Source organism: Epinephelus lanceolatus, chromosome 2 (assembly GCF_041903045.1).
Source record: "Epinephelus lanceolatus isolate andai-2023 chromosome 2, ASM4190304v1, whole genome shotgun sequence".
Lineage (NCBI taxonomy): Eukaryota > Metazoa > Chordata > Actinopteri > Perciformes > Serranidae > Epinephelus > Epinephelus lanceolatus.
The window spans coordinates 29,922,501-29,942,795 of NC_135735.1; the positions used below are offsets into that span (position 1 = coordinate 29,922,501).

Genomic DNA, 20,295 nt, shown 5'->3' on the forward strand with positions numbered 1-20,295 from the left:
AAGTGTCTAAAATATGCCTAAATCATTTATGCAGCCCAATAAAGGCACTCTTCAGATTTCATTACGTGTCAAAACTATTGGCAGTAATTTTGGGCCAAATTTAGTTGACAGGATGCTATTTATTGACCCTTAATACAGGTTACACTGAATACCCTCTGTAAACTTCTAATATATTCACCCCCCACTGGAAAGGAAGGTACACACAGGGATGAAAGCGGAGTCAAGAGAAAGAAGAAAACAGGAACAAAGGAATAAAAGATGAGGAATCAACCATGGTCAAAAACTGTCTTGGCTCTTTTTGACTTGGCGTTGGGCCAGCTTGTTTGCCTTACTGTGATTGCCCAATAAGAATGTGATATTGGGCCTGACAGAGGGAAACCGACAGACAGAGAGGGATAGAGAGAGAGAGGTGGAGGGCAAGATGGAAGTGAAACGGGGAGATGATTAAGGTTGTATTTTAATTAGAGAGATGGCAGATGAAATGTAGTGAATTAATGACAAAAGAACAGAGGTGTGAGGTAGCGTGAGGAGACAGACAACAGAGAAGGAGATAATCAGTTTTTAATTAGAGATAAATGGAGTGAGAGAAACAACAGAAAAAATACTTTATAAAACTTGACAGAGCAGATCTAGTCTCTAGTCAGTCAAACAACTAATCATTGGCTCCACATTGACTATATCTGCTAAATCACCCCCCAGTCAAGCAACATCTGTAAAACCAGGATGAATCACAATCTGTGAAAGTAAACAACTCATGGGCTGACACGGAACAGCGTGCCCTTTCAACTGAAAGACACTTCTGATGTACAGCAAGGGTGAAATTAATAGAGTAGGCAGCTTAAAATATCTGGTCTGCACAATGCTCCTGTATCAACAGTTTAATCATTACACCTCATAAACGCTGTGACAATGACTTTCTTATTTTAGTGCACAGAATACCAATTCCAAGTGTTTATCAAATACAGGACCTGATTTACTAAGAAAATGGCGTTGGGCAAATGTGTGCTGCAGTTTTGTTTGACTTTGCGGCTGTGTTAATGTGCAGCCAGCCCCTGAACTGGAACTGGAACTGGAACTGCTCTTTAAAGCCCTTTTCCCACTGGACAAAAAACCCCCACTAACACCCGCTAACATTTGTCTTTTGTCTTTCGTGGAAAAGGTTACAGTCAGCAATCACTCCCAGGACAAAAGACTCTGCAGTAGGTATGGGTATTTATCTGCTCCAGCTCCAATTGGCTCCGATCAGCAGTGATGGAAACATGACAACCAGGTGGATACGCTAATTTTTGACCCTTTGCACTGCCTGTCTCCCTCTCTCTGTCATAACGCGCCGCCATAAATTCCATCTGTCCCTGCCCAAGCAATGCTCAGACATCGTTTCAAATTAGTAAGTAAAGATATAAAAACAGAAGTAACCACCAAAACACTTTATTTGGCCTCCATGCTGCTTTCCACTGTTTACTAACCTGCTCTCCGGCAACAAACATGACACTTGTAAAAAAATGAAAAGCGTACTCGGCTCTGCAGTATACTTGGCTCTGGTCTACTGGTAATGGGAAAGAAATCTATCGCCTATTTTTAGCGCGTTTTCCCACATTTGAAAAACCCACGCATACACGCTAATTTCAATAGAGGGTGTAAGACACACTGTGTATGTGAAGGATCGCTCACAGGCACAGTCCTCCTCCACTATTAATTAGTCTTACAGTAATCAGATATTGTGCTCATTAACAACAGCCACAGTGCTTCACTTTTGTTTCTAATAATCTTTTTTTTTTGTTATATTCAAGCCATTAATTAATTGCAAAAACTCACTAAAATGACTTGCAAACTGTGACTCCAGCCAGATGTGTGTGTTTGATGAACACAGCATGTGTATTTGGGAAACAATGCTTCCCATCTGCGCCTAAAAACAACCGCAAAAGCTTTAGCAAATCTTGCCCACACAATATCAAAAGAAAAGATATAATACGACATTGATTTTTTTTCTCCAATTCATAATGGATAATAACAACAGCTATTTGCTAGTTCCTGGTTTATATTTTGGGCTTTGAACTTAATTAGGCCCACAGTGCAGTGCTGTGTTGAGACTGCCAATTCACTGTCACTTGATTTATGATACAACTGCTGCTACGTTACTACAAATACTTTCACCACCAAATACTATCACTACAAATATTGTGCTACTACTATTAGTAATGCAGATACCCTCCTGCTACTCCCCGTGCAACTAAACTACTACTTCTAATAATAATAATAATGTTACTGTACTGCTACCACTACTATCAATACTACAACTACTTTTATTGATACTATTTGTATCACCAAAACCAATCAATAGTCTGCAGATTCGACCGCATTACAGCATTATCAAAGCAGAATTTCAGATCTTGAAAGTGACCTTGCAGGAAATTGAACGAGGACTTTACATTAAGGCAAAGTTTTGGGGTTTAATTACCTCTATATTCGATGGCAAACCCAGACATGCCCAGTGAGGCGTCAGATCTGAATGCCAGGAAGAGACTGTTACCGCTGCTCTCTATTCGCTCTGGGGCCTGGTTGCCTTGGAGACTTGCTAGTAACGGCCCATTCGAGTCTTCACCCTCGTAGATGTGCAGGAAGTCGTAACTTGGCTCCATGTTGAAACTGGGGGTAAAAAAAAAAAAAAGACAAAACAAAACAGAGAAACTTGTGTTAAAGAATTTAGTAAGATTGATGGCGTGGTTTGTTTGTGTTCTTGTTTAAATTCTCCAAACAATTAATGAGGTGATGTGTGGTAAATTCAAATACCTGCTTCATTTAATGACTGCCAATTAGTTTGTGCTATCTCGCCTCTAATCGTCTGCTAATCTTACTGTTTTTGACATGTTTTCTGGGTGTTTAGTGCATTAATAACCAAATGCTTGTTGTTTTTCTCTTGAACTGAGAGAGCAATATACAGTTAAAAACACATTAATTTCATTGATATTCAAAAAAAAAAATAAAATAAAAATGTGCGTGCTGCTGCAGAAGCACTCATGCTGCATCATCTGAATATTAAGTTAATCATCCTGTTGTCTCATCGTGAAAGAGCATGTCATGATCTGTTTTGATTTACATCCTCAGTATGTGAGTGTATGTGTTTGTGTGTAAACCCCACAAATATGTGCCCTTAATTTTTTAAACTGCAGCCTCAGCCTACAGTAGCTCCTGACACAAGTGTCTATGTCGAAGTTTTGCTGGTTTCACTCTGACAGCTTCTCCTCATCTCTCTGTACATACGTGAAGGCATCTGATCCTCATGGGGGTAAAAGTATGAGAGAACACACACACGCACACACACACACGCTAAGTCTCAGTGTTTGCTCTGACAGTGGCTGTGTTGGCCCTGTCTCCCTCCTGTCACACAAGACAAATTTGTATCATGGCGTGTACACACACACATGCGTGCGTATTTGTGTGTTTGTGTGTCAGAGCAAAGACAGACAGAGAAGAAGTCAGAACGAGAAGCTGTGCTGTGTATGCTGAAGTGTAGCAGTATTGATAACCAGTATAAAGGTACCCCGTGGAGTTTTTGAGCACCAGGGGTGCTACAGAGTAACAACTAGAGTCCCTGTTTTGTTTGTATGTTGTGTTTTATCAATATGTAGGAAAGGATATGCATTCATGCTACAAGCACTGACATGATGTAATACACACTTCTGCTGAGATGATTTAAAACAACAGCTTTCCAAAATGCTGGGACATGCATGTCACATGTTTGTTAGGCCTTTAGGATACAAACAACTTATTTAGGGGAGAAGTGTAAAATGCAAAAAGGATACCTCATAGACCAGAAAGAGATTTTGATATAGATTTAGATAAAAAAAAAGTTATGTTATCGAAATCCTGAAATGCCTGGTTGGTCTGCCAATTTAAAGGATTCTTCTGTCACAAATCCCTTACTTTTTCAAACTTTCCCCTTTATCTTAAGACACAAAAAGATAATCATTAACTTTGGGTGAGAGACGTGTCATAACATATTATCATTACAAAGGACTTGTTGAACTTAAAAAAACAACCTTATATAATCATTACCAAAGTTATGATTATAACTTAGTGTGAAGAATGCCCAGGTTTAAGCCCTGTGTTTATATCTGGTGCAGAATGGGCTTAACTGCACATAAGCCCTTTTTGCACTGACAAAGCATTAAAATGATCCGTGCTAATACCTTTTGCATTAGTGATACATTCTGGGTCTGAATGCTAAAGCTACTCAAATTCATAAAAAAAACATAAAGATCTCACAAAGCATAAATGGGACAACATCATAACCTTTCATGACCGGAGAAGAGTTATTAAGAACAATCATGCGAACTTGAGAAATTACATTCTAGCTTGTTTAATTATGAATTATACATCTTGAAATGTACAGCATTAGTGCCACAAAGTAGTCGGGACTCTCATTATGAGAAGAATGCAAATGCTTTTTTTTCCACTGACTGTAAGTAGTCTGTAGACAGTACATTTGCTGAACATGATATCACTTTGGGATATTTAACAAAGAAAATAACACCTTTTCTGGCTGATACCTTTTAGTGCTACTATAAAACAAAGGTCAGTTGGATGTGGATGCTCAAATGACCGTTATATGATACCACAAAATGAGTTCTGACTTCAGTGGAGAAACAAGAATTGTACTCTGATTTGATTCAAAACTGATCAGAGGACTGAGTCATAGTAATTGGGTCAAGAGAAGTGTACTCCAGTCTACGTTTATAAAACACAATTACTAGGGTGAAATAAGATAAATAATGTAAGAGAAAAGGCACACAGCATTCACAAAACAACCAATATCAATACAACTTCATTAAAAGTAAAATAAAAACTGTCTCACTGTTACAACTGAAAGGAATTATCTCTGCAGCTGAAAAACATGGAGCCAAAATTGGGTCATTTTTTTTCCTTTGGCAATCTGGAGAAAGTCAGCTTTGCTTTTATCTTCATTGCTACATATGAAACTCCAGTCTTCACTTTTGCCTTAGTCATAAGCCCCTAACCACTGTGACTTGTAAAATATTCACCACTGAGGCACGATCAGGACTCGAAATGTAAATAAACACTGGCCTATTATCAAAAAACAAAACACAGAGATGGTCAGACATCCCTTTCATTTTCACATGAATTCTGCTTTCAAAATTAAGACAATAATACTACCTGTGCCAACATGTAGTGTTCAAAAAGTTCCTGAATCTCGAATCAATTTACTGTGTGACTTCAAGGATGCGTACGACCTTACCAATAAGTTCGCACTGATTACCAAAGATGGCTGATTGAGAGATTTAGGCAGCTAAAGACCAAGACCGTAAAGAACAAATCTAATTTCAACTTCCTGAAGCTTTAGAAGATAAGATCATCTCACCACAAACTATCCATTTAGCCACCTTATCTATGTTAGAAGTGGATTTTACTGTATTTTTTAGACGATTGGGGTTTTCCCCACACAAATGGGTTTATTAGTTTCCTTAATGATCCTTTACTGTGTGTTAACATCAGACTAAACTGGGCCTGATCCCTGACTATACAGCACAGATCTTTTTTTAACCTGTGTGGGCCACAGTGAGTCATGAAGAGTCTACTCCTAAAAAATAAACTCAAACTAAACTCATAAAACAGTCCACGGAGGGTGATACATTTTTAAATTTAAGCCAGAAGAAAAACATGTTTCATAAAATGCTTTAGGGACCCTGTCCATCCTCTAAATCTGTAGGTTTGTAATTTTTAATGTTTCTCAGGTATTTGGATAAACTAATTAAAGATTAATATGATCAGTGAGACCATTGCCCTGCCCTGACGTGTTTGTTGCAGCCACAATGCCTTTAAATTAAGGAAAAGCACACCTATGTTTCTTGTTGTGATGTAATTATATTTATGATCTGTTAGTAATACTTGCTCTCATGGGTGGATTACTGAACCGGCCTACCAAGCCGAGGCCCAGTGACCCAAGGGCTCAGGGGGCCCCTAAGCCAGAGCCTCTGTGTGAAGTGGCTGTTATTGACTTGCTATTCCTTGTTGCATAGTGAAAGAGCTTAGTCATACATGTCAATAAAGCCACTTTCCCACTGGACAAAAAACCCCATTAACAACCACTAACATCTGGCTTTTGTGTTTAATGGAAAAGGTTACAGTCGGCATCCATTCACTGTTGACTCTGCAGGAGTCACTGGTATCTATCAACTCCAGCTCTGATCGCCAATGATGGAAATACAATACCTAGTGGTTGCAATAATTTTGGCCCCTTTTCTGGCACAATACAATGATGCGCTGCCACATAATTTTGTCTGTCTCTGTCCAAGCTGCACTTAAACATTGTTGCAAATTTGGCGGCACCAAGATTAAAAGAGCGACCTCCATGCTGCTTTCTACTGTATACAAACCTGTGTTAGCTTGCTTTTCTGCGTTTAAGAGAGCTGCATAGACACGCTAATTTTGCTGGAAAAAGGAGATAACAGAGCACCTAAAGTCCTATTGAAAAACTGAAGAAATAGCCTAAGCATTCACATTGAAGATCTCACACAAAAGTCACCATTTTGATACTTTTTAAGTTAGTGTGTATCCCCTCACTTTATCTGTAGGATTTAAGAAGAGCTGAGCTGTTGGCTTTGAGTGTCCTTGTGCTGTATATCCTGTTGAGATGCAGGTGAATATTATGTCTTAATTAATATGCAGTTGACGTTAGTTGTGTGTATGTGCTCTGTAAATCCTGCTGAGGCACAGGTGAAATTATGGGGGCTCTTACCTGTCCGAGCCCAGGGGCCTGTTGTCTCAAAATGTTTCTACGCTAAATATTGATCAGCTGTACTGTACCACTAAGTGACACAAGGCATGCATCAGTAACTCTGTATTTTCTCAGAAAGAAAATCAATTGTTATTGTTTCTTACAGCATACAGTAGCCTGCTTTTATTATGGTAGCAATATATATTTTCTAGCTTAAGTGAATTTTTTAAATTAACACTGGTTTGTCATAAAACTACTAGTTTATTTTGATTTCTGTTTCATGTTGCAACTAAGTCCTCTACCAAAATATCATGGTCAGCTTCTTAAACAGCAAATACAATAGGGAAGTCTGATCTCCCACAGGAAACTCTAAACTACAAAATTATTGCTGAAAAATGTGCATTTTTATTTGGATCATTTTAAAGTGGAAAACATATCTTAAATCCATTCAATCAGAAATAACAGCTGAGAGGCATCAGTGTTTGTACAAGCACAGATAAGCTCCCCTCCTGTTTTAAAGCTTGAGAATACCTATGAGAAGGGGACATACAAGTGATAGTGTGCATTTAGATAGAGAGCCATGTTTAGAATTTAGATGGCTTACCTTTTGAAGATGAGAGCTATGACAAAATCAGGGTTGACTCTGATTCTCCAATCACACTCTTTCCCAGGGGGGTAAGGCTGGGGGTAGTTAGGAGACAGAATAACACCGGAGGGACCGCTGACGTTTCCTCCACATGTGGCTGGAGACAGAACAGGAGTGAGAGAGAGACAGAGACAGAGAAAGATGATTACACAGCATTGGGCTTGGGGTAATTTGGAAAGAGAATCACCCCTGATTGACCACTCATATGACCCCCACAGGTAGGCAGAATGGAAGAGAGTTAGCTAGTGATGGGGAGTATGGCAGGGGTTGGTTAGGAGAGACAGAATTACCCCCGGTGGACCTTTGATATTACCTCCACAGGTAGCTGGAGAGGGTGAAAGAGCAAAGGAGAAATAGAGAGAGACTGTGAGATTTAGACAGAGTGTAACGCTGGGGGTAGTTAGCAGAGAGAATCACCCCTAGCGGTCCTGTTATCCCACAACAAGCCAGAGAGCAGGAAAGAGATATTGGCAAGAGAGACAGATAGATGCATTCAAGCAGCAATTTGGTGATGTGAAGGAAGAATTTGAAACATGGAGAGGTATCTTGGGGGTGGCAGGTGGGTGTGAACGGATTATCAACAGCGAAATAGAGGTAAACAAAGGCATTAACAGTTGCAAATCACTCACAGGCAGACACACACTTACGCACTAGACTGTTGCGTATAATGTTGGTTTAATCTTAGGAGCTTTTGAATACCAAGGGATTCACCGCCTGAGGTGAAAGTGCAGGAGAGGGAGGCGCACGCAGGCTTAGCTAAGAGAAAGCGGAGATGGTTTAAGCCCCGCATTTTATCTACAGTCATGCAAAATTTGAGGTCATTGGGAAAGAGTCAGAGGCAATATCAGGAACAAAGCATCATGTGCTTCACAGGCATGGTTACAAGGCAAATTACTAGTCACTGTGACTGTGCTGGAGGACTTCCCAATAGTGCTGGCTAATAAAGAGAAGAGGAACGTTACATAAAGGGAGGCTGTGGCATCTAACAGTAAGGCAAATGTCTGTAGTCGCACGGAGGATGAGCACCGTGCTACTTGCTGCAGGAATCTTTTCTGCCTTGCTCACATTGTTTACATCCCACCTTCAGCTGTGTCTGAAGTCGTACCTCACTCTGGTCGCTGCGTAATTAAAAATCCAGCAGTCCAGGACCTTTATGGTAATCTCTGATGATTTTCCTCTTCTATCTACTCTGACTAAGTCGACATGATATTTTCATGTGCAGGACAGAATTGAACTGGATGCAGCAGTTAATGAGGAAAAAGAACTCCCCGATAAAGGCTCGTAGTTCAGCAGCAGCCAGCTGAACAGCATGGGCAGAGAGAGCTGTGGACTTGCTAAAGGCTTGTTTTGCACTAACATACCAGGATTTGTAGGTTGCATGGTGAAAACACTGAGGGGCTCTTGCTGCATTAGAGATCATATCTTTTTTCTCTGCACCGACTCCTCTATTCTGTGTTTTCTCAAAAAGACACGGCTAGAAGTCACCTCCCTCCTTTAGTGAGAGAGTCAAGTGTGTCAGAGGGAGCTGAGGAGGAAAATAAAGGAAGGAAAGCACACCTGAAAGTGGGAGAGTGAAAAACAAACTGCAGCAGAATTGTGTGAATGAGGTGTGGAGTGGGATGTGGAAGCTCACTGGGCTATAAGCAGCAGGTGGGCTCGATGGTGGTGATAATAGAGAGAAAGAGCAAACAAGCTGCGGTTCTCTCCGACAGTTTTGATACAGGTACTCTGTTACAGCTACCTGCAACATTCTGTCATGCTAAAAATCTGACATCACTTTTTTTCCACCCTCTCCTGTGCACGTCTCATCATCCCAGTCTTAAGTTTAGGATGTTTTGGTAATCCATGTTTAATTTTCCTTTCCGCATTTTCCACATTGCTCAATAATCATCCTAACCACCGTTTTCTCCAGCACCTGTTCAACTTCTCCTTGATCTTTAAGAGCATGCCTCCAGTAAGGAAAACCATCTGATGCTCCAGCATCATTTGGGATTATAGATCACCTCACCAGCAGGCTTCAGTTGATTTGCCTCCAGAGAAGTATGTAAGATGTAGCAGAACAACACAGGGGCACCTAAGGGACCTGAACTGTCATGTTTGTTATTTACTCTCTACATTTCAGACTTAAAATACAACTCTGGATCATACCACTTCCAGGGGTTTTGTGCTTAGTTTTCCATTACTGTATGTATTCATTAAAGCAAACAGTGGGAGCGTCTGATAGACAGTATCTTAAATCTTAATATCTAGTTCATATTCAGTCTTCATTTTTTTAGCGCGTAGTATGACATTGAAGTCTCTAACTCGTTAACGTCTGACCACAGCATCAAATTTAAATTTCATTTAATTTAATCTCCGTTTGGCAGCCCCTGATCCACACAGTAATGTACACCCACCTACACACGTTGGAGGGTCAGGCTGCCAGTAGAATCTGTTATCCATCCGCACACATGTGATGGTGTCCTGGCCTTGTAGCTGGTAGCCTGGATCACACTGGAAAGTCATGCTGTCACCAGGCTCCTTACTGTCCCCATACCGAGAACCATTGACAGGGATGCCTGGATCATTGCATGTCGTTGCTGTCGTGGCTGCAGAATGTGAGACAGACAAGGAGAAATACATATTGACATAGAGTTGTAGATAGAAAGATACTGAGACAGACACACAAACACAAACACAACAGCAGCCAACCATCAGCAGCTGCAGACCAACAAGTGAAGAAAAACATGTCCTGTATAATATAGACACACAATTGTCCCTCACTGGGTGAGTATCGACTGGGCTCACTGTCATTAGACTGACAACATGATTCTGTTTTTTATTCAAGGCAGCAGGGTAGCTGGAGATACAAGCGACAACTCAGCCTGACCAGTTATAACTAAATGATTCGTCCCTTCAGGTTCAATCAAATTTGGTCTTTTTGCTTTTTAATTAGTGCCTCCCCCTCAGGGTAAGCAGTGTGCTTGGTGGGGATTCACTGTAATCAGCCTCTGTGTGTAGGGGTTTCACTGTTGGGTTTGCAATTGTATTTAAATATACTGGAGGGCTTCCATCACATCAATCAGCATCTAAAGATACAAAAAAAAAAGAATACTTTGGACATCAACATGAAGAAATATACAATATGAGTCTGAGCAGAGTATTATGTCTTAATTTAAAGGTATACTGTGCAGGATTTTATTTAAAAAAGCAGTGTACAAAAGTGTGTGGCGGTATATTTATCTGCAAATACCCCGCCCTCTGCCTGTATTTTCTCCTTATTTTGCTGTGTTCCAGGGCACAGTGCGCTTTGTAAAAAGGTAGTGATCAGGTGCCAGACTGTAAGCACAATCCAAGAGAAAGCAACTAAAAAAAATGCAAATATAGAGAGGCGAAATGCCAAGTGGACAGAGCTCATCCCACAACAAGAGTGAGTCTGGGATTGGCTTTCACTCTCTCTGATGATACTGTTTACGTTGAATAATCGACAGTTCCCACGTAGTTTAACTTTAGAGGATATTTTTGTCAAATTACTAATACTATGACTAATAATTAAAGTACTATTCTGTATGTACAGGTGTATTTTGTCCTTTTATTTTTTGTCAGATTCCAGTGCTTAAGAGAAGCTGAGTGATACATGGTGTTTGGGTTTGAGATATTGGGTACATATCAGAATTAATTGTATTCCTATCTGTCTTCTATGTATGTGGTTCAGAAACTCAGCATTAGGACAACTCCATGAATCACACAATAAATAAAAGGGGCTGAGAGACAATTAACAAGACAGGAAGGCAGGAAGAAATACAAACTTTAAAAATTATATGAAATAAAACTTTGCTTCTTGAAATTAAATGTATTTTTTCAGTTCCCGTATTATTTTCCTGTGAACTCCTAGATAATAATACCTCTTTGTCTTCAAGAATCTGAAAATTACAATTACATTTACTCTTCTTTTTTACTTCCTCTGCCAGAGATGAACAATTTGCCACAACTTGAATCCTCATTATACAACAGGCTCAACAATTAATCACAAAGCTACAGATTCAAGATTCAAAATTATGAATCAAATCTTGACCAAGGGCCTCATTTATAAAACTCTGCAGAGAATCCACACTAAATGTTTGCGTTTGTACAAATGAGGAAATATTAATACGCAAAAAACTATTATGATTTTTAAAACCATGCATACCCTTCCAGGACACAATATCTCCTTATAAATACCAAATCAACTTTAATTGTCGGTACATGGATAAGCCTCATATCCCGCTCTCTACACGCCCACATTCAACCATAAATGGTCAATGAAAATCACTGCATGAATGATGATGCATAGAAATGGGTGTGCTGATCGATGGTTGTTTACTCAGGGTATATGCAGGAATCCTGAGGTTAATTTCAATACCTTTTTAAGACTTTTTTAAGACCTTCCAAAAAAACCTTCAGACCTCATCGCCACTTCAAGCTGTCGTTAGCAGAAACGCATCTTTAACTTACTAAACAGTTGTAGTTTGCAATTACATCTATGGAGCACAAACATACAACAGAACTCAGATAAGATGAGAAGGATTTTTTATTGTCTTTTGCTCCTGTTTGGTGCCTGGACGTGCACCGTCGCGTGATGTCACACAGGTGAGCGCACAGCCCCGAGCAGCAGTCCGAGTGTGCCTACTAACACATTGTTGTTTGTAATAGTCAGAGGAGGAAAATAAATTATACATTCATGGATACTTTTTGTCAAAGCTTGAATGCCAAGAAAATTTAATACTTCATAAAATCACGATTAGGACTTTTTAATACTTTTTAAGGGCCTTCATTTTCCGACATTTGATTTATCAACTTTAAATACTTTTTAAGACCCCGTGGACACCCTGTTATAGTGAATCATGGCAACAACTGAGCATCACCACAGTATTTACATGTTTACAGCGATCAGACTGATGTTTCACACCTTGTCAAAATGATCATAGCAACCAGTTGCCCCCCAGCCTGTGATATCATATAAAAATGCTGGTTAGGTTGGTGAATTTAATTTACACAATCCACATGTGCAGGTGGTGAAGATGTGCTGGGTGAGGTGACTGGAGAAGGCAGAATGTGTGGCAGCCACAGCGGTGTCCCCAGTGCACTCTGTGTGCCTGACAGCTCAGTCGTGTTCACTGCAGCAATTTTACACACAAAGGGTAGGAGCTCTTCCTGAGCCTCTCAGTACTGGTCTGGTGTATCCAGTGCCTTCTTCCCGACCTCAACAGAGAGAAAAGGCCTTTATCAGAGTTGCTGGGATCTTTAATGACTCTACTGACCTTATTCTTGCAGCGCCTGGTGTAAATACCCTTTAGGCAGGGTAGAGCAGCGCCTATTCAGTACCTGTTCAGCCTAAAAAAAAAAAAAAAGGACTCTGGCAGGGCCTTGTAGTCCTGCTCGGTGCTGTTTCTGTACCTGGCTGTGATGTTCCCCGTCAGGATGCTCTCGGTGAAGAGGTAGAAATTCCTTAGAATTTGAGGGGATTCCCAGAATTTCCTCAGGCGTCTGAGGTGAAACAGTCTCTGCATTGCCTTTCTTACCACAGCATCGTATGCAGTACCAAGGTCAGGCTCTCAGTGGTGTGGAAACCAAGATACTTGAAGCTGTCCACCCTCTTCACTGTGCACATGTTGTTATCAATGGGCGTAGTTTCTTCCCTGCTTCTGTCCACTATCATGTCCTGATGATAATTCTACCAGTTAGCTTCGCTAATGTGGTGCACAATCTGGCATCAATTCACCACCTTGCCATCTGCATTGTCAATTTCCCCTATCTCCACAATGCTCATATGCATGGGTCAGAGTTTCTGTACAGGAACGCACATTCTCCCGTCAAGTTTGTTTTTATAGATCACAACTTTTGCGTGGGACGTGGCATTCACCTCTTTCAGGCCCAGTTTGTGCAAATGCAACACTTACAAATGAGCCCTGGACAAAATACTACGAGAACATGGAATTACAATCCACACTGAGCATATAAATGATCTTTTTCACAAATATTCCAACAGCTGGTGCCGTGAAAGTCATAATATTACAATATCATGTTTATCATATCTTTCCAGTACAAAACAGTATATATTCCATAAGAGGCACGGAGAGGAAAGAGAGAGAAAGTAAGAAAAAACTGCATGAGGAAGAAATCTGTAGTAACGTCACTCCTAAAAATCACTCGCTCAATAAATCCCCAAACCTTGCTTTAAATAAATCAGTGTGGTGGCAAATACCATTACCTTTGCTTCAGTAAATCAACATTGAGGTAAATATAAGGAGTCATTACCATAGTAATGGAATAACAGTGCTTTGATTAGCATGTTAGTGAGTGCAAATATTTATTGTTTTAAATATGGGCAGAAAGGGAAAAAAAACTAAATGTGTGTGAGAGTTAGAGGGTGAGAGAGAGAAAGTATTTGGATGTAAATATTTATGACTGGAAATACGCATCTCTTAAAAAAAAAGTTCTGACAGTTATGTGTGTTGGAGTTTGTGCGTGCACGTTTGTGTATGCAGATTTATGTGGACCACAGAGCAAGTGGAGGTGTGCAGTATGGGCTCGTGCGAGAATTGTGTTGGTCATAAATGGCTTCATGAAGATATACAAGCACAAGAATGTGTGTGTGTGTGTGTGTGTGTGTGTGTGTGTGTGTGTGTGTTTGTGGATGCTTTGATGTGAATAAGCAGTTGTAAAGGAAAGATGGTTGGGACTGTCTGCCTTTGATTGATTTGCTGCTACACTGGATGCCAATGGCTTTAGTCAATGATTCTAACAGTTCACAGGCATTTTTGGGTACATTGGTTCATAAATGAAGGTAAGAACTTCTAAAAGACAAGGTGAAAACCTGAAACCAGAAACTGTACATGTCACTTTCACTCATTGTAGAAAACATTGGTGAAGACCAATTTGAGAGGTTGTAATCATGAAGTTATGGCTGTACTGGAAAATGGATTCAAGTAAAATAGTTTGTATTTATTTAAAAAATCTTTTTGAGTAAGTGTGATAAAAAGGTAAAATCTTTTGACAACACTGAGATTTAAAGACAATTTTGAGATTTAAAGTCAAGTTTGTGAGCTCAAATCCCCTAATGTGAATTAAAACGACTTTGTTCATTAGCCTATAAAATTGTTTTTAGCATATTTTTTTCTTATTATCATTATTCTTATTAATCCACTTCTCAAATAAATATTTCACAATGTTATTTAAATAGCTAACTACCCTGAGAGGAATCAGCACACATAGTTTTGTCACTGCATCGCCGGCTTTCCTAAACTGTAGGATACGACCAAAACTGAGCCACAGGTCTCCGGCGGGCTCCTTCAGCACTTAGTAAGCCTGGGTCCCAGGGTGAGATATTAAATTTCTCATTTGATTCTTTGGCTTAAGGTTTTTCAGAAATCCTGTTAAATGCAGCATTAATTCCAGATTAATTCTCTTATAGCTAATATGAATGAGGTTTATATAATAACTAAAAAAACTATATGTGTGATGAGTGCTGAGTTTGTTAATTAGCTAATTTAATTGCTAATTCAGTAATGGGTTTTTCTTCATAAATGGATGTGGGGGATAGAGTCAGACAGACCACCCAAATCAGTAATTTAGCACAATCATGGCACACTTTTGTTTTCAGTCATTTGGGGTTTCCTCCACCATGTGTATTTCAAGTGTAATGGTTGTGATGTAGAGTTAAATGTACTTACTGGAAAACTGTATAGAAAATCCCTGCTTGCTGATGAAGTAATCAGAGTCAAACTGCAGCGTGAGTATGTTGAAAGTCGAGTGGATATCTTCAGGTAAGGCTGGGCCTGACCATTCTTTCAAAAGTATCCCCCCATCCGATGGCCCAGATGGACCATCCCAAACTCTCAGGATATCGTGGCCGACCTCAGTGTCAAAGACGATGAAGTGGAGGCTGAGAAAACACAGTAAAATACAAAGATCAGAGATGCAATACAAACATTAACAACTATTCTTTATTCAGCAGTTTTCCCCAAATCAAGTCAGCCATAAGATGAAATGAAGCAGAGCTGAGAAAAGACAGATCACACGAGTGCGCACACACACTCACACACACACACAGGAATGTCAGCAGTAGCCACCATGTGTTGAGAAACACGATGGTGGCATAATGACTAATGTGGTGTACTCTCCTACACAGCAGTGGCTTTGACAGTGAACATTTATCTATAATTAGTGAATATATCATTACCTGACAGTCTTGTGAGTGTTCACCTGTATAGTCCATGCAGAGTGAGTTAGCCAGTAAGCTAACCCTATCTATGCCAGAGAAAAGCAGCTCTGTGGATACTTAAAAAAACATTCCTTGTCTAGATTCCTCTGATGTAAAACCAAAACAAACCCAGATAACTGCAGGCCATCATCATACTCACACTGGCTTCAGTGTACATATCCAACTGCTTCATAATTACCTGATAGTCTTGCCTGTGTCTGCCTCTATTGTCCAGGTACAGTGGAGGTTGTTGTCATATGGAGCAGGATATCCTGGAGACAGAATCCGTCCAGACACTGCTCCACTTATGTGACCTCCACACTCCGCTACAAGGACACCAGACAAAGGGATGATCATCACTTGGGGGGAAAAATCTTTTTATCCTCTTTTTATTTAGGTCCTTTGAAATATATCCATCAAATCAGAAATACATACAGAACCACGTTTTCATCCTAACCAAAGTAACACAACACACACAAAACCACAGCAGGTATAACACTACTACACATATTTAAAGGGATATTTTGTTGATTTTCAACCAGCTTTGTATCCTGACAATGTGGGTAGTATGTGTGAATGAGCTGTGGTAAACTTCCCTCCATCTTACCAGCGCTCAGATCTCCCTGCTCATCTCTCAGCGGCTCTAGGGCTGTTGCTGGAACTACAAATTGTGCTTCTGCATTTTGTTATGCGTGCCACCACGGACACCAAGAGCAGAAAGGCGGATCGAGAGACAGAGGCACCCCTCTCTTAAACTCATACCAAACTCAGATCAAACTGTAAAGTTAGGCAGTGCTGACCAAATGTAAACCAAGATTCTGTTACTGTATTGCCTTTCTCACCTTAAACGTCTTCAGAAACATATTTTAGTGCTCTGTTTAGCTGTAACACAAGAATCTGTGAACAGGAGGCAGACATTATACCGTTTACTGTATTGTAAAAACTGAGATTAAACAGTAGTGCTTATCAAATATGAACCAAGATTCTGTTACTGTGTCAGAAACATATTTTAGCATTTAACTCTGGATCGTTTGTTACCAGCTGGTTGCCATATTGTCTGCTGTGTCAAAACGGACAAACTCGCATTACATTACCCACAGGCAGAAGCGTTTATTGGTCCAGTGCGGTGCAGTGCATTCTGGTAGTTGTAGGCTTTCTACCTCTTGAGCAAAAGCAAAAGCCACAGTCATTTTCTCTGTTTTCTTTGGTCATGTCGCACCAATGTCTAGTATTTGCATCTTTCTACTGCATAGACAGCCCAGTTTCATGAAAAGACCATCTCTCCAGCAGTGAAATACTTATTAAATGTAACTGGATAGATCAAACATAGAAGGAGCATCAGAGCATTTAACAATGCAAGGATTGCGGGCAAAGCCATATATTGCAGGATTACTGCAGGTTTATTATGAATAGCAAACTCTGCAATAGATATTGTTGGCAACTTGCAGCAACTGCTCAGCCATAAAATCCACTCTTATTAATAATGAAGATACTGAACACTGTATTGGAGTATATGAGTATCTGAATCAACTTTTTCTAAAGTGACAAAATAAAGAAAATAAATCACATAAAGTTATAGTGATGTACTGACAATCCTGTTTAACATTGGATTGTCAGAGTCGGTGTACTAGGTATGCTATAATTTTGTGGATTTGTAGCTCTTTCTGTTTTAGGTGATTTGTTCATGTTTATCCTGTTACAGATTCTCTCTCAACTGGAGGTCATCACAGCCACACCAAGTGTCACAGAACTGAGACTTGACCTGTGAACTGAGTGGGACTGGACTAAAATTATAATCTGTCTAAATGGGTCGAGTAGGGTCTTGTTTTACTGCTGTGGCTCTCCGGTCTGTGTGTAAATGTTTAAAATCAGGGTGGAACCAAGTGGATCAGAGCGTACTCCGTATCAGCTCTGATCATGTGGCTCTGCAAGTCATGATCTCAGCTGGAGGAAACATTCTGAGAAATCATTATATATGTCAAAAATGCATGCCATTAAATCACTTTTTTTATTAGATTGACAGACACTGATTAGAACATTGCTATCTTCAATCCATCTTTCACCCAGTTGGCTACAGAATGTTGGTAAAGATGCAAATATGACTTTCAATCAGTGTTATAGTTAAGACCACCTGAACCAAGTCCAAGTCAAGACCAAGATCATACCAGTGCGAGTCCCACACTGCATGACACACTTACAATAAAACATGAAACATACAAACCATAGGCACTCCTCAAATTGATCTAAAAGATCCACATTCCCATAAAAACACCCACAGAAAACAAATAAAGATTCCTCTTCATTCACCTTCTTTATTTCCATACTATACATGTATGTGTTTGCGTGTAAGTATACTCTGAGAAATGCCAATAAAATGATCAAACATAGGGATGCACAACATTGGATTTTTTGCCAATATACGATATGCCTATATGTAAGAACTCATTTGACTCATATCGATATATCCACTTTTTTCCCCATCTAATTTAAGTGATCATCAAGTCTCTTCTGTAGTGGAATTAACATTATATTATACATGCATACTCTTATCATGATGGCCCACCAGCAGATGGAGACATGAAATACAGTACTTTTTAGTATGCAATGTTCATTCACTGTGCAAAATAAGAAAAAGCATGCTGGCCAGTTCTGATAGTTCACTTTCAAGCCGATATTGGCCGATACTGATGATGTGCCAGTATTATCAGCATGTTGGCTGATTCCAATATTTCATTTCAAAACCAGTACTGACTGATATCAATGATATTATCGTGCATCCTTAATCAAAAGGTATTGCCAGGGTGAATTTTATGTGTTAGAATTTTCCTTTGTTTTCTATAAGAAAACTAATACAAACACGAAGGAGATGCAATCGACTTAACTATCTTATTTCAATGCCCTTTTTTTGTACAGGCAATTTAGTGCTATCCCCACAGTCGTGGTCTTGACGTGTCTTGGAATAAAACCAAGAGTCCTCTTTGTCCAAGACTGAGACAAAACCGAGTAAAAATGCGGTTAAGTCTGAGACAAGACCGAGACCCTCAAAAAGTGGCCTTAATTTCATATACTTTATTAATCCCCCTGAGGAGAAATTCAATTTTTTTTCACTGCTGTAAATTACACACAGATCCGAAAGACACACATGCACAAACAGGACGTATACATGCACAAAGTACAGAGTGTCAGAGTGAGGGGGGCTGTCTTGGTCAGGCACCCGGCGCGGTCGGGGGGTTTGGTGCCTTGCTCAAGGGTACCTCGGCAGTGCCCAGGAGGTGAACTGGCACCTCTCCAGCCACCCGTCCACAATCCATATTTGGTCTGGACAGGGACTCGAACAGGCGGCCCTCCGGTTTCCAACCCAAGTCCCTATGGACTGAGCTACTGCCGCCCACTTGACACCAGTCTGGAGACCAACACTGATCTCAAGAACACTGCTTTAAATACTTATATATGTTAGTCTTTAACGCACATAAACAAATCATTTTTGGAATTAGGTTGTATGATTTTACATTTGTTCTCTTCTTATTACATTGTTGCTCTTTTCAACCGAGTATAGAGCATGATGCTGCTGCCAGTGTTGGCGTTCTCTTGGGTCAGTTTGGTTTGACCTTATTTTGATGTGGGTCTAATTATCCTCAGGAATATTCTGATTGGGTCTGACTGTGCTCATGTCTGTTGTAATTCATGGACATTAGGTTTGGGTAGGTCTTCCAAGGGTACGTCTTAGGTTGCATCCAGCATGGACCTTCAAAGACCTTTACTTTCAATATAACCGCATTCTTTGTATCAAATTTCTTGCTCTTCCCTCCAGCCCCATTAACATTTCAGTTCATCTCCACGAGAGGCGGCTCCTCTACTTTGCTGTAATTTACTCTGAGGTGTGAAGGTTGAGTTTAATGAGAATCAGTTAAAACAGGCCTTGAATCATTGAATCACCCTTAAATTATCCAAGCTCCTGCTATTCAGTTTCAAGGTTTGTGAGTAATTTTGATGGCAGTTTTCCCTTTAAGGATCTCCCTATAGTGTTCAATTTCAAGAAGAAAATGCTGTTTATTGCACAAGACCGAAGTGGCTTCTGTGTTATTTTTGTATTGTTTTCAGTGGCGAGGAACAGGGGAGATAGCAGGAAGCAGGGGAAAAGGCTGGGAGCAGATTTGAACTCATCATGGTAGTACATGGTAGCCCACTGAGCCAGCAGATCGCTGCTGATTAGAAAACAGTTTGGTATAGAGAGTGCTTCATATCAGTGTGTGTGCATTGTGTGTGTATGTGTCAGTTAAGAGGGCACCATTAACACGGCTCCACAATCTACAATACCATGACAACCTACTGCTGTTGCATTACCCTCAGCAGAATGCTCACACATAAACACAAACACAAAAGGGGGTAGGAAATAACAACACAATCTCACACATGATGCCAGAAACATACTAGAAAACACTTATGCGGTTATGCAAGCACATACGCACATATGAATGCACACACCCACACAGGTAAAATAACCAGTTGCTTTAGTCCCTGGTAATACAAAACATAGGAGGAAAGGCAACTAGTCTGCTATGTTTTATCATGACAAGCAGGTAGAGAGGGAAAGAGGCACAAACACACATGAGAGAGAAAAAGAGAGTTGTTTAGTAAGCTTGGGCCAATGACAACTACAATTTCCCAGGATAGGAAAAGAAAGAGAGAATA

General features: G+C 40.1%; 1 protein-coding gene across 2 annotated transcripts in view; it reads right to left on the minus strand.

The window, feature by feature from the left end:
- Positions 1 to 20,295, minus strand: part of LOC117260150 (CUB and sushi domain-containing protein 1-like) — a 529,510-nt gene that overhangs the window by 118,116 nt on the left and 391,099 nt on the right. For both annotated transcript variants that reach the window (XM_078176328.1, XM_078176324.1), the window contains exons 27-31: positions 15,803 to 15,929; positions 15,074 to 15,285; positions 9,779 to 9,970; positions 7,341 to 7,479; positions 2,459 to 2,646 (exon numbers count right to left, since the gene is read on the minus strand). In XM_078176328.1, the coding sequence (XP_078032454.1) occupies positions 2,459 to 2,646; positions 7,341 to 7,479; positions 9,779 to 9,970; positions 15,074 to 15,285; positions 15,803 to 15,929 (858 nt within the window). The remainder of the gene's footprint in view (positions 1 to 2,458; positions 2,647 to 7,340; positions 7,480 to 9,778; positions 9,971 to 15,073; positions 15,286 to 15,802; positions 15,930 to 20,295) is intronic.